The sequence below is a fragment of the Pyrus communis genome, chromosome 3 (genome assembly GCF_041283825.1).
Source record: "Pyrus communis isolate YQ-2024b chromosome 3, ASM4128382v1, whole genome shotgun sequence".
NCBI lineage: Eukaryota > Viridiplantae > Streptophyta > Magnoliopsida > Rosales > Rosaceae > Pyrus > Pyrus communis.
The window spans coordinates 18,145,728-18,161,599 of record NC_142567.1 but is presented as its reverse complement, the minus strand read 5'-3'; the positions used below and the strand labels follow the sequence as shown (position 1 = coordinate 18,161,599).

The 15,872-nt window shown below is 36.5% G+C and overlaps 1 protein-coding gene and 1 pseudogene across 1 annotated transcript; both read right to left on the bottom strand.

Moving 5' to 3' along the window:
* Window positions 1-54: 54 nt before the first annotated feature.
* On the bottom strand, window positions 55-5,222 carry LOC137715494 (NF-kappa-B inhibitor-like protein). Its single transcript, XM_068454840.2, has 9 exons — window positions 4,982-5,222; window positions 4,706-4,875; window positions 3,823-3,924; window positions 3,600-3,656; window positions 2,505-2,585; window positions 2,167-2,201; window positions 1,599-1,688; window positions 1,329-1,488; window positions 55-575 (listed from the first exon to the last, which is right to left on the bottom strand). Exons 1-9 carry the CDS (start codon window positions 5,097-5,099, stop codon window positions 459-461), a joined length of 930 nt encoding a protein of 309 aa, XP_068310941.2. The 5' UTR covers window positions 5,100-5,222; the 3' UTR covers window positions 55-458.
* A 3,863-nt stretch (window positions 5,223-9,085) lies between these two features.
* On the bottom strand, window positions 9,086-10,057 carry LOC148698073 (uncharacterized; annotated as a pseudogene).
* Window positions 10,058-15,872: the final 5,815 nt, after the last annotated feature.

The following is a 15,872-nucleotide window of genomic DNA, read 5'->3' as shown; positions in this document are numbered from 1 at the left end:
GATCACAAGCAACACTGCAACAGACTAGCATTATTTTGACATGGTTAAAGAGTCGAAACAAAATTGTCAACTTCAATTAGAATGGCCGAAGCATGTTTTACAGCGCACAATTTGTTCTAAACTGTAGGTTTTACGAAACATGCCTCGAGGATAAACTGATGAGTAATAAATTGCTAACATTTGGACAGATCTTGCAGGAGAAACATGATCAAAGTAACTACAGGTACAACTAACAGAAACTAACCTGAACGAAGAAATCAACCGTGTATCACCTCAGACCACGTTACTTCATTTCACTCTTCAGATTATCTGGAAGATGCTTTTCGTGTTTGGCTATACATAAAAGATATAATACAGGTACTGACGAGAAGGAGAACTTGCGGGGCAAAATTTCAGGGAGCGGGAGGCATCAGACTCTGCTTGTGAAATTATCACAATGTGAAAAGCAAATGTTTCGGTCACTTTGAGCCTTCTTCATTATCCGGAAAGATAAATTGCAAGTCTTCGTTATCTCTATAAACTTGATATAGCGCAGCGGCTTTATACACAAACAACCCAAGCATAGCTGGCACAAGCTGTAATGAAGAAGCAGTTGTGTAAACAAGAAACAAGATTTTATCAGTACGAGCTCTTCAGACTTTCTAGGAATGGTCAATGCATAGTTTCAGAAAGAGTTTTTCTATTTATACTCCACGCATCATCTAAGTTCACCACTTAAATGTGTTTTCAACCCTAAAATACAATATCACCCTTCAATTAGCAATATAAAAAACAAACATGGCAGACGCCCCTCTTCACTGTGGCCTCATCCGCCACCACTACTCTTCTTCCTTCTACCACTGCAGCACAAATCAGTTTCGTGTTGTTTTTCCCTTTGCAATCCCAAATCAGAGAGCTCTATTAGACAAACTTATATATAAACACTAAATAAGTGCCGCTCTGCCATCCACCAATTTAGTGGATTTGCTCAGAAAAGATCAAGGTTCTAATGCTTTTAATTTATTTGATAGATTGCTTTGTTGTTTTTGGTTCAAATCACAATTTTTCATTTTGGGAGGGACGTTTTGTCTTCAGTTTTTCTGGGTACCGGGTACAAAGAGAAGAAGAGTGGTGGTGGTGGAGAGGCAACGTACGAATAGGGAGGAGGGCCTGATCAGGGAAGGAAAGCTTTCAGTTTTTTTTCTTATTTTTTTTTTAAATTTTTTTTGGCTGGATTCTATTTTAATAAGAAGATACCTATCGGCTAAACTTAGGTAACTGTTGGTGTTTATATAGAAAAACTCTTTCAGAAAAGAATCTGAAGGCACAAGAACAGCTTCAAGATTTACCTGGAAATCAAACAGATCACCGGCAAACTTTTGATGAGACAGAATCCACAATCCATATATTGCCGCTGGTATTACAAGCCTTGGAGATGAAAGCGCAATACCACACCCCTTTATCGTTTTCTCTAGAAAATCCTCCAAATCCTCGCTTCTTATTCCAATTCTGGATGAGAGGATGAATGTAAGTTTGAGCAAATCAAATGCATGGACTTTTAGCAGAAAGAATAAGAGCAACTTCTACAATAATTAATATGAAGATGTTTTTGGTTTTACTTCTTAGTCTTCCTCTGCCTAAAAATTTGAGGGACTGCGTCTCTGGATATATTGTCTGCTTGCTGGTACAAGAGTTTAAGGTACAAGCAACTGCATTGAAAATGATACAGCCTGTAAGTTAAATTCGAGATAATCACAAACAAAAGGAGCTACATTAACAAAGCGAAAATTCCTCTTTTCTTCTCAACCTTTTTCTTTCAAAAGAGAACTCTTCACTATTACAGCAAATAATTAAAAAAAAAAATACTGATTAACTCTTTCACGCCAAACACGTCTTCTCAAGAAAAACATTTACCAACTTTTTGTCAAACATTTTATGAAGAATAAATATGTAGCACTAGCGCATCAAAGTACCATTCTAAGCAACTTTCCTTTTAATATTCTAATCAAGATTGTTAAAATAATTATTAAACCCCCAAGGTAAACCAATAACCAAAAGCATAATACAAATGGAATAAGAGTTGTTAAATCATTGTAGACTTCATTAAACAAGAATTGTGCCTGGACTATTGGTGCAAGCTATAGCTTTAGCAAAATAACCTCAATTTAATAAGTTGTATAAACAAACCTGAAAAGAACTCCCGTGGCATAACTGATAGCGGCCTGTGTGGTTGACTTGCAAGTTAGTTCTCCATACCCAGAAACATAAACTACAATATTTCACCGTTTTGTGTAAACTTAAAGTGAATGAAAGCAATCTACCGTGGAAAATAGGTCATGACGCTTGGGAAATTACAAATATTTGGTCAGCATCAGTTTTCTAATATTCCTGGCACTAATTCCTATATTCTTCTCATCAACTAAACAAAGTACTCCTAGCAGAATTCGTGAAAGTACGCCCTAAGCATGGTGTCATCGGTAAGTTCAAACTTAAGGCTAGTGTGTTTTATTCTTGAAAGGTAATACCTGGGATGACAATGCTATTAAGCAATACCCAGTACATGCAGTTCCAATACCAATGGATAACAGCATTAATTCCCTCTGTAACTGCAGGAAAGGACAGAGAATCATCATTCATTTTTGTATCTGTTAAGAAACACAATATATATAGATATATTTCATGCTGACACCAAAAGGCAACAAACAGAAACAAAGCCTCAACAATGTCAGATGCCAACAAACAGAATAAACATGTACACTTATATATACACACAACAATGTTAACTGCCAACTTGCCAAGTGCCAACCAATGGAACCAAAGTGCACATCCGCAATGGAATTAGTGTAACCAATGCTAGAAAATTTATCATCGACGAACATTTGACAATGAGATAAAGTCAACACGATCAATGGAACCGATGTGCATATCCACAATGTCATTTTTAGTGGAAATAAACCATGCATAGATTTGGCTAATTTATTACGGTGTGACTGATACTTAAATATTGTTATTTCTTTATATAAACATCATATAGCAAGATAACTACTCTTATCAATCATTGAATGTTCATTCAACCACATAAAACATGATATGTGCAATCAAAATACTTAAACTAATGTGTATAGACGTTGCTGACGCATTTCAAACAACAATTTTTAACCAGCAAGATACTCATATTGAAAATAAGTACTGCTAAGATTTACTCAACCATATAGATTTGTTTAGGATACAAAAGGCATATAAAGAGTCAACAGTTAAAAGTTTACTTTGATAGTAGATCCAACGCATGAAAGCGTAAATTTGATTGAACAATCTATTTGAGACACAAGCACACTACATAAAATTTCATCTTACTTCAATAGATAGCTTCCTAATAGAATTTTGTCATAACAATGTGGTAATTCTATTTGTACAGAAGCGCCCCACCCCCCTTCCCCGCGCCCCCAGAAAAAAAAAATAAATAAAAATTTGCTTACCCCTCCGTTCTGATTTCATGGTGCCCATTTTACAATTTTCATTAACTTAAAAGAAGAAAAATGAAAAGAAGAAAAAAATACATCGACATAACCCATTGACTTGCAACAAAACACCAAGGAACATACTGGGTTCAAGTATCATACAGCTTCATACTGAAGAAGGTTGAGTTTCCTCCTTCTGTCACTGTCATTCTGCAAGGCCTGTAAAGTTACGTAAGGTAGTAAGGTAACAGAGAAATATCAAATCTCCCCTTGTAAAGAAACTAACTATGAAATTTTCAGTCTTTCTCTTCCTTACTTGTCACAATGGAAGCATAGCAAACATAAAACAAAGATTAGAATGCCAAGATAAGCAACGAAAGTATACTTTAGCTCTGGCTTTTCTATTTACTGGTGCAGATATGTCACCTAGAACCCACTCGTTGGTTGTTGACAATTTCAAAAATCCACCAGCATCATTTTCAGTGACCTAAAAAAGTTAGATCCACAAAAAATAGAATAAGAAGTAAGTAATACATTTTTTTCACTCACCATTTTAAATTTGAAACAAACAAATACAATACCGTTTTAGCAGTTGGATATACCAAATCCTAGGGCCAGTGAAGAAAAGCATTATCTATATTCTATCTGGAAAATAAATCCAAAAAGTAAGGCCCTACAGACCTTAATTATGCTCATCCCGCTTTCCCACTGATTTAATAATCTAAAAATCATTGCTCACAAGGTTTAAGCCTCAATGGTCAAAACCTGCGCAGCGACTACATTAACTTTTCCTCGGGATTTCATACAACTTTCCCTCTGTAACTAAAGAAACTAAGAGCACCAGTTATGAAGTTACTCAAGTCAGTTAATGAACCACGAAAGCCTTCTGCAAAATTCACATTATCGACCAAAAAATTAATGAACTACGAAACCCTTTTGCAAGATCACGTACTCTTTTACTACAGTTATGTTACGAAAGAAAGAATGTGCCATACTATCAAACTATAGGCGAGATGAAGTGAAGCAAGCAAGGAAAGAGTTTCGAAAAAGCGATTGATCCACTTAAGATGAGATCAACAGAACGAAAATTCAAACCCATAAATCCGAAATTAGCAATGTTATTACTTACCCCAGGATATTCCAAAATAATATGGTTTGATATCCATTTAACCGAACACTCAGGCACATTGACTACAACTTGGGAATGTTATGCAAATCTTAAGCAGCTCCGGTTCCTAAAATTTGAGTTGAAGAAATCTCTCTCTTACCTGCTCTGCTAGCTGAGGAGTATCACCAAATTCGGCACCATCATCAGCATCAACAGAATTGGCAAACTCCCGCTTCCAAAACACATCAGAAACTTTTGACACCAAGTCTCCATTCAATTGCCTTTCCTTGAAAAATGTCTGCAGAACGTCCTCCTCTGCAACTTCACTCACTGCAATTCAAGAACAAAAAAATCAATCAAAACCCATAAATAAGAACTGCCAAATGAAGCGTTTTTATTGAAGGTTGCAGAAATGGAATCGATTTGGGGGGCTTACCAGGAGGTGGGGTTGTTCTGAGGGCAGAGACAGTTGGGATTCGATTGGGAAGTGAACGATTAGGGCTTGGAAGGGTTCTTGGGAAGGAGAAGGACTCAACCCTGAGAAGGGTCTCCATTGTCCCTATCTGCCAATGCTCTCAGTGGCTAATTGTGTGTTCCGCAATGCAATGGTGAACTGTGAAGGAAACGGGGCTGTTCCATTTTTATTGGAGATAAGGTGGTGAGAGAGGATTTTTCCCGGCCTAAACCAATCTCCTATCTGAAAGTATAAAATTAAAGGGAAATTATAAAAAACTATCTCAGTTATGAGTCGAATGATACTTTTATACATCATCTTTTTAAAATGATAATGTCATACCTCAAGTTACGAATTTGTGACAATGTCACACCTCTGTTAGTTTTTCTGTTAATTTTTCTGTTAAGTGCTGACGTGGCCCACTCACTAATCCAACTAGATTAAAAAATAATTAAATATATTTAAAAAAAATTAAATATTATAAAATTAAAAAATGAAGAATAAAAAAAATTAAAATGGCCTAGGGGTGCGGGCCTTCCCTTTCCTCCAGCCGCACCAACCTTCTTCTTTTGTTCGACAAACCCCAAACTCTTCCCCATCCCCGCAACCTTCCCCAACCCACCCCCATCCCTCACCTCTTCCCTTCCCCTACCTCTTGCCATCCCTTTCGAACCCAAACCCTAACCCTAATTCCCCATTTTCAAACAGAAAACCCTAACCTTCCCCACCCGTCCCCCCAACCTTCCTCCACCACCCTCTCTCTCTCCTCTCTCCTCTCTCCCTGGGCTACCTGCAACTCTTCCCCCATCCACCAGAACCTCAACAACAACGCCGCCCAGAATGACGTCGTCCGAAGCCAAACCACCCCAAAGCAGAAATCCAAATCCAAGCCCGCCAAAGTCGAGAAGAAGATAATAATGGAGTACACTCCATCACCCAGAGTCTCTTCTCTCTCCAATGTCTCGGATCATCCCTATCTCGGAAGCTGACGATGAGGATGACGAAGATGACGCCATCGCATACCCCGAGACCGACGACGTCCAAGAGTTCAAAGTTTTTTCGTCAATCCCAACTCTTCACATTCTGATGCTCAGATTAACGACAGAGATTTTAAAGCCAATAATAATGTACAGGTGCATATTTTGCTCGAATCCGCTTCGCTCTCTTTGGGTCAGGGCTCCGACACTTATGTCGTGGCGTTGCAGGGAAGGGGTCGGGGAATCTGAAGACGGGTTTTTGGTGGCGGAGAATCCGAGCTTCCGAATTCCCGACGGCATGAGGCACAATATCTTCGTGAGGGAGGATAGGGAGTTCATGGCATTGGGGACAAAAAGTGTCGACCTTTCGTCAATTTCCGAGCCACCGAAGATAGAGAGATGAGAGATGAGAGATGAGAAAGATGATGGTGTCTAGGTTTTGGGGATGCTGCTGTCCAGAGAGAGAAGAGAGAAAGGTGAGAGAGGAGAAAGGCATGAGAAAGAGGAAAGAGAGATAGAGGGTGGATCCCACAATTTTATATAAAAAAATAATTTTATTTTTAATTTTATAATATTTAATTATTTTTTAATCTAGTTGGACTAAGGAATGGAGCCCATCTTAAGTCACATCAGCACTTAACAGAAAAACTAATGGAGGTCTAACATTGACACTAATTCGTAAGTTGAGGTATGACATTGTCATTTTAAAAAGTTGAGGTATGAAAATGTCATGACACCAATAGTTGAGGTAGTTTTTTTGTACTTTACCCAAAATTAATATTAAAAACCTAAAGCCTCGTTTGGTATGTGGAAAAGGAAGCTTGGGAATAAGAAATCGTTTGCCCTTCTTGTGTTGGGTAAGTCTAGGCTTGAAAAATAGTTTATTGACTCATGGAAAATAGGGGGAAAGTGAATACCAAGATGTTGGTTGGCATTCACTTCCCTTTATTGTTACGAGTCGTTCCTAATTTCTCTGTAATTTTGTTTTCATTGATGTTAAATTGACCAAAATACTCCGAGAAGGGAATGTTGACTTTTGTTGACCTTGTACTTGTGATTAATGTGACGTGTGTGAACTTGTATCTTAATGTATTCTTGTAGTACTCGACACTACTAATGCACGAACACAAGCAGAATGGAATTTGGACCTCGAACGAAGATTTTACGAAGCATGTAATGTCAAGGACAATTTGGTAATTTTATCAATCTGGGACACATTTGCTTGTTTTTTTTCTGGCGTTGGACTGCGTGCCATTAAGGCCCACGCCTCTACTCTATATCTCTCCCTCTTTTCCTCATTGGGTCACTAACCAGAACTCTATCTTCTCTTTCCCCAATTCTCTCACTCCCCCGACCTACACCCATGGAAGATGACAGCACTTCCATTTTTCGATGGACTAACCTCCCAAAACAACATCATCTTCATCCCCTCAATACCACAAACTCAAATAAGAGTTTTGTTTCATGGAAAACCAAGCCCGAAAAGCTCTAACTCGGGCTCTGATAAAGACGAACTTTCAACAAGTTTTCTGTCCCTATTTTTGTTGAGTTGGAAGGGTTTGAAATCACCAATCAACTTCCCTTCATCCTTAGGTCAAGATCGAATCATTTCCAGTTCGAATATGTCTCAAAGTAAGAAGATTTGAACTTCATTTTTTTAGCCAAGTTTCTTCAGCCAGTTTTAGGTCATCATCTCTGGCCACTTTTGGACTCCAAGTAGGTAAATTTGTGTTCTTCCTCTCTCTAGCTTCGTTTTGATATAAAAAAAAATGTGAAATTTGGTTGAGAAATGAGAAAGTTAGGACGATTTGAAAATCTTGCAGAAAACCAACCAAAAACCAGTTTCAGGCGAAGATTCTGGTAAAACAGATGGCTATGGTGCTACCCACATAAGAAAGAAGACAACATAATATTATGTAATGGCATAATGTATTTCGTTACTTTTGACGAAATATTCTGTTAAAGGCGACGAAAATTCCACTCAGCTCGGACCAGCTTAATTGGAGTTAAACCGGTGACCTTTAACGTTGACTCGCGATTGTTGACCAGCTATTGTTGACTAGTCAATGTTGATTGGTGATTCTTTTTTTTACAGAATCAGTTTAGGATCCCTCCTAGGGTTTTCGTTGGTGGGTGAAAATCCAGGCACATAAGGAGTGTCGTTCATTGTGGTTTTGAAAATTTCAACCATATTTTCCTTTCTAAGGCACACTATTCAAGGAATTAAAAATTTAGAGATTGTTAGCCCTACAAAAATTCAAAGGGGAATCTCCAAAAGGAATTCCAAGAGCTTCATCGAGAATTAAATCATACTCTAAATAAAAGCACCAATTTGTGGTAACAAAAGTCTATCGTATTCAGTCTTGACGAATTTGTACATACAAACCAATTTGAAATTGTACCTACGAATTTGTACCTACAAAATAATTTGTCGTATTCCTTTTATGCTTGATTGATTAGTCAGCAATACCAGTCAACTAAGATCAAATTTGTTAGTTTACCAACAGTGAAAGTAATCAATCTAAAACCTGGTTTATTGAAGTATTCCTAGATAGCTAAGGTCTAGTTCAGTGCACATTCTAACTCTGAAAAGCTTAGTTGATAGACATATCTATTTGCAAATCATGATGGCCAAAGAGTGAGATATGTAAACAAGAAAAATAATAAACAACACGTGGAGTTTTTGGCCGGAAAAACCTATCTCTGGGTTAAAAAACCTAGGACTCCACTATGTACAATCGACTAGCACAAATAAGGTTCTTACAAAGTACAATAAGGCATAATTTCTAGATCTAATTTACGGAGCAGTTTTACCTTTGTGAAACCTTACTTTGCACGAGATGGAGACATTTTTAGTCTTTACAAGATGACAACTCCTCCTGAACTCTTTAACTTGTGACACCAAGACCAACACTAACAAATGCAAATGAAATGATAATGATGATAGTGTGAAATTTGGATTCAATGACCTGTCAGTTTATTTAGTTAAAAAGTTGAAGGATGAAACCAACGTGAATCTGAAAAACTTGGTCAGTAAATAACAAGGTTCTTAAAAACACTAAGTGCTAGTCAGGCAGCTAGGCTGGGTCTAAGCAGGTGCCTAGGCAGCCTAGGCGGATTTGGGTAAATTTCTTGTATATAATCTCTTCGTGTCGGACTTAAACTCAACTTCATCATCATCATCTTCTTCTTCCTCTTCTATGTCCTTATCTGATACAAAATCCTCTTCATGAAGTTCTATTATTTCAACATGCTAGAACTTCTCCTAGACTTTAAGGAACTCCCTACCTCCGATGTTTCTCCATCCATTCCTAAACCAAGCTCAAGTTTTTCATCACCACCTTCCACAATCCATTCTTGAGCCATACTAGCTTTACTTGCAAGTAGTATGTCCACTTTCTACTCTTTCTCTCTTTTCTTATTGTTCATGATCCTTACATTGAATTGGACATAGACTAAATTATTTAACTTTGTTGTATCTAGTCTATTCCTTTTCTTTGTATGTATACCTTCAAAAGTGCTCCAATTTCTCTCACAACTAGATGAACTTGTAGTCAATGAGAGAATCCTTATAGACATACTTTGCGAATTAGGTATAACATTTCCATAATTATACGACCATGCAACTAATGAAGGAAAAAACACACAATTAGTAATGAAAAATAAGTAGTAAACTCATATTTAATAAAAAGAAAATAAGCATATGTGAATATTCATACCCGGATTATAGTTGTCATCATTCTCAACGCATCCAATCTCGCCCATGTGTCTTCCAAATCCATCTTCTTTTCCTCTATACTTATGGATTGAACATTTATCACGTGATTTTGAACCTCATAGTTATCGGGGAAAAACCTCTCAACATAAGTAAAAATCTCATTCATGACAATTGGATCATGATGTATGCTTTGATCTTCAAAGAAGTAATAAAGGTTCAAGAGGTAGCTCGCCAAATGTAATGGACTATCAACTGCTCCTCACGAGCTTTTTCCTTAATAATTTGGAGAACTAGTTGATAGTTAGCCTCATTGTTCTTGAATGCCTCTTTAATCTCCATCTTTGCTTTTTGTAGCTCTCCATATGTTGGGGTCCAAAAATGTCACACACCAATCCAACCAAGTCTAAGTCCCAATTACCATGCAAAGCCTTCATTCAAGCCTAAATACATGCTAAGGTGCAAGATCAATAAGGAATATATTTACAAACATGCCATGCCATGGTAATTAAGCCAGATATTTACATAAATTGATATGCTCATGCCCATTCATCACACAAAACTTCCTCATGTTAGTCACTATTCATGCTAAGTCTAAATCACATATTCAAGGCTTGTCAAGTGAATTGTGGTGTGGATGGTTACGGAAGGTTATTGGGGCTATGTGAAATCGGGGTTATGGAAGATTTTTTTGGCTATTTGGGGGCAAGTATCCAAAGCCATACCCTTTTGTATTTCACGTAGTCAAACATTGAGAGATAACTAGCCTCTTAGTTAAGACTAAACTAGATTCCTGCATTAAATGTATGCTAACCCATCAAGTAAGGCATTTTATGCTAACTTTTCTTCCTAGCTTGCACAAACAACCAACGCGTGAAAGCCATGAGGCTCACTGCTAGAAGTAGCACCTGAGGAAGGCTAGCTTGGGAAAGCCGAGCCTCGAGAAGAAGCAGACTGTAGGTTTCAACAGTGTAGCTACCTTACACCAAAAAAGGAATAGTAGGAGAGCTAGGGAGAAAGAAAAGGGAAGGCCAAGCCACAAAGGGAGATTCCTTTGAAACCTAGAGAAAAACCTTTCATCTACAAAAGGAGGGAGGAAAACATTAGCATAGAGGATAGATAGAAGGTAAGACATGGAGATAACAACCTAGGAAATAAGCCCAGACAGTTCCATTTAGCTTAGAAACATACTCCAAGCTTCAAGAATCATCATTTATGCAACCTTAGTAATTCCCACAGTCATTTGATGAAGATCCCAGCCATTAGAAGTCTTGTTATCACCCTAGGAAAACCTAAATCATCTAACCAAAACCGTCATGCAACCATGCAAATCCATTATCTCTTATGCTAAACCGATAATCTTTTAACTTTCACACCATACTTTACTTGAGCAAGTCGTTATCTTGATCAATCATGCTATCTTCGAGTGGTTGATATTATCGGGGTATTTCCTAAGACAAGCTAACTCTTTCGAGATATTCTGGAATTTGGTATGAATCTGAACCAAGGAAGACAACAGGATGTTCTCAAAGCCCAAGTCCACCTCAACCTAAAAGTCCCCCAACACCATACAAATACCTCTTATCCATATCCACAAATTGAAGTACCTTAAATAAGGGACCAAACACTTCTAAGCAAAGTAAGATTTCATTCCAAAAATGTGCACTCACTATAGTAGCATATGCCGATTTCCTCTTTGTACTCTTGGAATGTTTGCATTGTTCTCATTCATCACTAGCAACCATAACCTTTTAAGTATTTTTTTCTTATCACTGAAGCTTTGCAATGTGAGGAAATAAGTTGCAAATCTGGTGACTCTGGACCTCACTATGAGTCTTTTCTTGGTATGCTTCATCAATGCCATAGTTTTATAATGTGCATAAATGAAAATAGTGAAAGTCTTTGCCTTGTTAATAACTCTTTTGAACCTAGGGAGATTACAAATCCCTTGAAGCATGAGATTTCAAAATATGAGTGGCACATGATGTCCAAAACATATTTGGCCTTTTTTTTTTCATCACGTTTGCCACCGCCATATTGTTAGAAACATTATCGGTCATCACTTAAATCACATTTTGAAGCCCAATTTCTTCAACACACTTGTCAACATATTCAAAGTTATAATCTCCTTGATGTGTGCTTCACTAGATCATTCCTTAGAAGAAAGAAAAGTAACCGCTGCCCAATTGTACCTATCTATTTGATCAAGGTCCTCACATAATTTTACAATGGTCCATGAAACGTGTGTTGCTATATTGGCGAATGGTAGAGAGTTGCAGAAGTATAGGCATACCAATCTTGTACAATCTTTTTTGTTTTCTTTTGTATCCCTCCCTAATAACCGATTTAATAAGTGCGCCCTCAACATCACTTTTTGTAACCTGACCCTTTTAAATGCAAAAGTACCTCTTCATAAATGTGGTGTGTTTCACTCTCACACCTTTCATACCAGTGTGCTTAAGTGTGGAACCCATGTTAGGCAAACCAAGAATAATAGCTATATCACTTGGTGTGAACCTCGCGTAAATGTCCCCGAATATAACGGTATGCTTTAAACAACTTCCAAAATGGTGTTTTTTTTTTCATCTCTTCCTCATGCCCATCTCGAATAAATCCTTCCATCTTTGGGTACAACTTAGCAAAATGGAGAAGGCTTGATTGATACCTCATATTTTACTGTACATATCCAAAAACACAAACATTTGAATTCATGAACAAATCTTCATAACAATCCATTGTCCAACTTGCACATGTATTTGTTTGTTTGACCCATAAGTAAGGGAACAAACTAGTAATAATGAACCTAATTAGACACCAAAAAAAAAAAAGCATAAATGTACCCAACACATTTACCTCTTGCACTTTTGGGGTGTGGGTGCAAAAAAGATCATCAATATGGTCTATAAACAAACACCACTGACTACCATTAAAAAGTGTAGACACAATGCTGCAATTGAATGTACCCCCCACCAGCTAGTTCGTACCCCTGCCTATACTTTGCAACTCTAAAATTCGCCAGCACAATAGTGCAATTATATTGTGCCCAAAATGGTGAAGTTAAATGTAACCGATATGGCCCACGCCACCTAGTTTGTACCCCTACCTATACTTTGCAACTCTAATATTTTTCAACACAATAGTGCAATTGAATTGTGCCCAAAATGATGCATTTGAATGTACCCCACGCCACCTAGTTTGTACCCTTGCCTATACCTTGAAACTCTTAACATTCTACCACACATGCAATGGTGTTTTATGGAGCATTGTAAAAAATGACAGAGCGGTTGAATGTACCCCATGCATGACTTTTTAAGCGCCACAAAGTGGAGAAAAAAAAACATATTCAATCATTTTTAAAAACATTGCTATGCATACGAAGTTTTCGTATGCAAAAAACAATCTCGTTCAAACATTTCGGCAAACACTTGGTATGCACTACAAAACTATAAGATACAAGTACCCAATACATGCCAAAAAAATCTTGTAGAAGATTTATTTATGGTAAATTACACTTTCATACCTCAGGTTTGGGGTCTATTTCTATTCCTTACAACATCTTCAAAACATTTCACTTTCATACTTTAAGTACTATTTTATTTCAAAATAATACTTCTTTTACATTTTCTATCCATTGATCTATTAATGCTAACGTGGCTGCCACATATATGCCACGTGGTTGCCAAATGTCTGCCATGTGGCAAATAAAATAATTTTTTAATTTTTTTTAAAAAAACCTGAATTTTCTCAAAAAAAAAAGAAAAAAAATTGAAAAAAAAAATTACACTTTCATACCTTAAGTACTATTTTATTTCAAAATAATACATCCGTTACATTTTCCATCCATTGATCTGTTAAATGCTGACGTGACTGCCACATAGATGCCACGTGACTACCAAATGTTTGCCACGTGGCAAATAAAATAATTTTTTTAAAAAAAAACTGAATTTTCTCAAAAAAAAAAATGAAACCCACAATCCCTCCCCCCCTCCCCCAGCGACCCATCCCTATTTCTAACCCAAAACCCAAAAAAAGAAGAAGAAGAAGAAGAAAAAAAAATTCAGGTTCTAGGTTAGGGTCACCTGGGGGCGGGGGAAGGCACTGGTTTCAATTTTTTTTTCTTTTTTTGAGAAAATTCAGGTTTTTTTAAAAAAAAATTAAAAAAATATTTTATGTACCACGTAGCAGACATTTGGCAGCCACATGACATATATGTGGTAGTCACGTCAGCATTGAACAGATCAATGGATGGAAAATGTAACGGAGGTATTATTTTGAAATAAAATAGTACTTAAGGTATGAAAGTGAAATGTTTTAAAGATGTTGTAAGGAATTGAAATAGATCCCAAACCTGAGGTATGAAAGTGTAATTTACCCTTTTTTTTTCAATTTTTTTTTCTTTTTTTGAGAAAATTCAGGTTTTTTAAAAGAAAATTTAAAAAAATTATTTTATTTGCCACGTGGTAGACATTTGGCAGGCATATGGCATATATGTGGCAGCCATGTCAGCATTTAACAGATCAATGGATAGAAAATGTAACAGAGGTATTATTTTGAAATAAAATAGTACTTAAGGTATGAAAGTGAAATGTTTTGAAGATATTGTACTGAATTGAAATAGACCCCAAACCTGAGGTATGAAAGTGTAATTTACCCATTTATTTACCATATGCAAAACCAAGTGTTGAAGCCACAAAAACCATACTACACTTCCCCTCAATATGGGTACACAAATTGTGACACAAAAAATCTAACAATAGGGACAAACCAGTATAATCGAACTATGGGTACAATTTGAAAAAAAGAAAGAAAAAATATCTCGAATTCTAGCTCGGAATGGTTGTTGATTCTTCAAGTTCCTCTGCAACAAACCGCGCTCATTCTAACGCTGGTGGATAAAATATGATTTCAGCTCAAATTTTGACGAAATTTGAATTTGAATATTCATATCAGAGATAATAATGATGAATTTCAAAAATTGAGTTCAGTTACGCGTAGAGGAATAAGCACAAGAGTGTAAAGAGATGTAGGGTGGCTAGAATAATAATATAGCAAGTGGTGTGGGATAATAATACAAAAATTAAATATTTTAGAAAAATAAAAAGAAAGCTGACATGGAAATATGTTGACAAGAAAATGTTGATGTGTACAAACTCCAAGGGCCTTAATCAAAAACTGAAAAAGAACAAGGTTTTAATCAAAGATCTCTTGCAAGCAAGGATCGGATACAAAGTGTCCAATTAACAAATAACTAAGCAACAAAACTAGGATTATCATGAAGTAGTTTTGCTGAAGTTGGATTGTGAAGAAGTCGTTTGCACAGAAGGCGCCAAAGCATCTTGGAATGATTTTGAATTTGTTAACTTACAAAAAAAAGGTGGTCTTCGGCATTTGTTGACTTATAGAAAGTACTTCCCAGTGAAGCGGACACCTAACAAACTACAAACATCGAGTAGACGAAAATCCGTTTTAATGACATTACAATGGGCAAGCCTTAGTCTACTCAACGAGTTTGTGTATTTGTATTAAATTTAGTACTGTAATTTGTTTTCAGTTTTGTTTTATCGTACGTACTATATTTTTATAATTTAATTGTGTATTGTATTATTAATTCATCAATATTATTTTTGTAGATATTAGTTTATCCGTTTCTAACCTCTCTAGTCAATTTTGTACTTGAATTAAACCAAAATTTGTCACTCGAAAGCTTTTTCATATATTGGCCTAAGATTTTTTTTAAGGGTAAATTACATTTTGCACCCTCAAGTATGAGTGCAATTACAACCTCATATATCATCATTAAAACGTTTTATACCCCAAATATGATTTAGTTGCAATTTCATACAATCCATTACATAATTTGTTAGATTGACTGTTAAGTGATGATGTGGCAGATATGGGACCTAGTTTTTAATGAGGTGAATGTCAACTTTGTGCCATGTGGATAAATTTTTTATAAAATATTAAAAAAATTATTATTATTTGAAATATTTAATAAATAATTAATATGTCAAAATAAAATAAAATAAAAAATTAATCAACCCCACCCCACCCCCACAGCCAACCCTTCTTCTTTCTAATCAACTTCTCCTCTGCTCCTCCACCATCCACACACCTCTTCTCCCTCTGATCAACTCCATCTTCCATAACCACCAACAACACGCCTTACTGTCACCATTAACCC

What these genes read in the sequence shown, in the direction of transcription:
- LOC137715494 (XM_068454840.2), bottom strand. Translation starts at nt 5,099, where the DNA reads ATGGAGACCCTTCTCAGGGTTGAGTCCTTCTCCTTCCCAAGAACCCTT. An exon ending in CTCCTCAGCTAGCAGAGCAG is followed by an intron (nt 3,925 to 4,705) that starts GTAAGAGAGAGA and finishes TAACTTTTTTAG; the next exon opens with GTCACTGAAAATGATGCTGG. An exon ending in GTGATCTGTTTGATTTCCAG is followed by an intron (nt 576 to 1,328) that starts GTAAATCTTGAA and finishes TCTTCATTACAG; the next exon opens with CTTGTGCCAGCTATGCTTGG.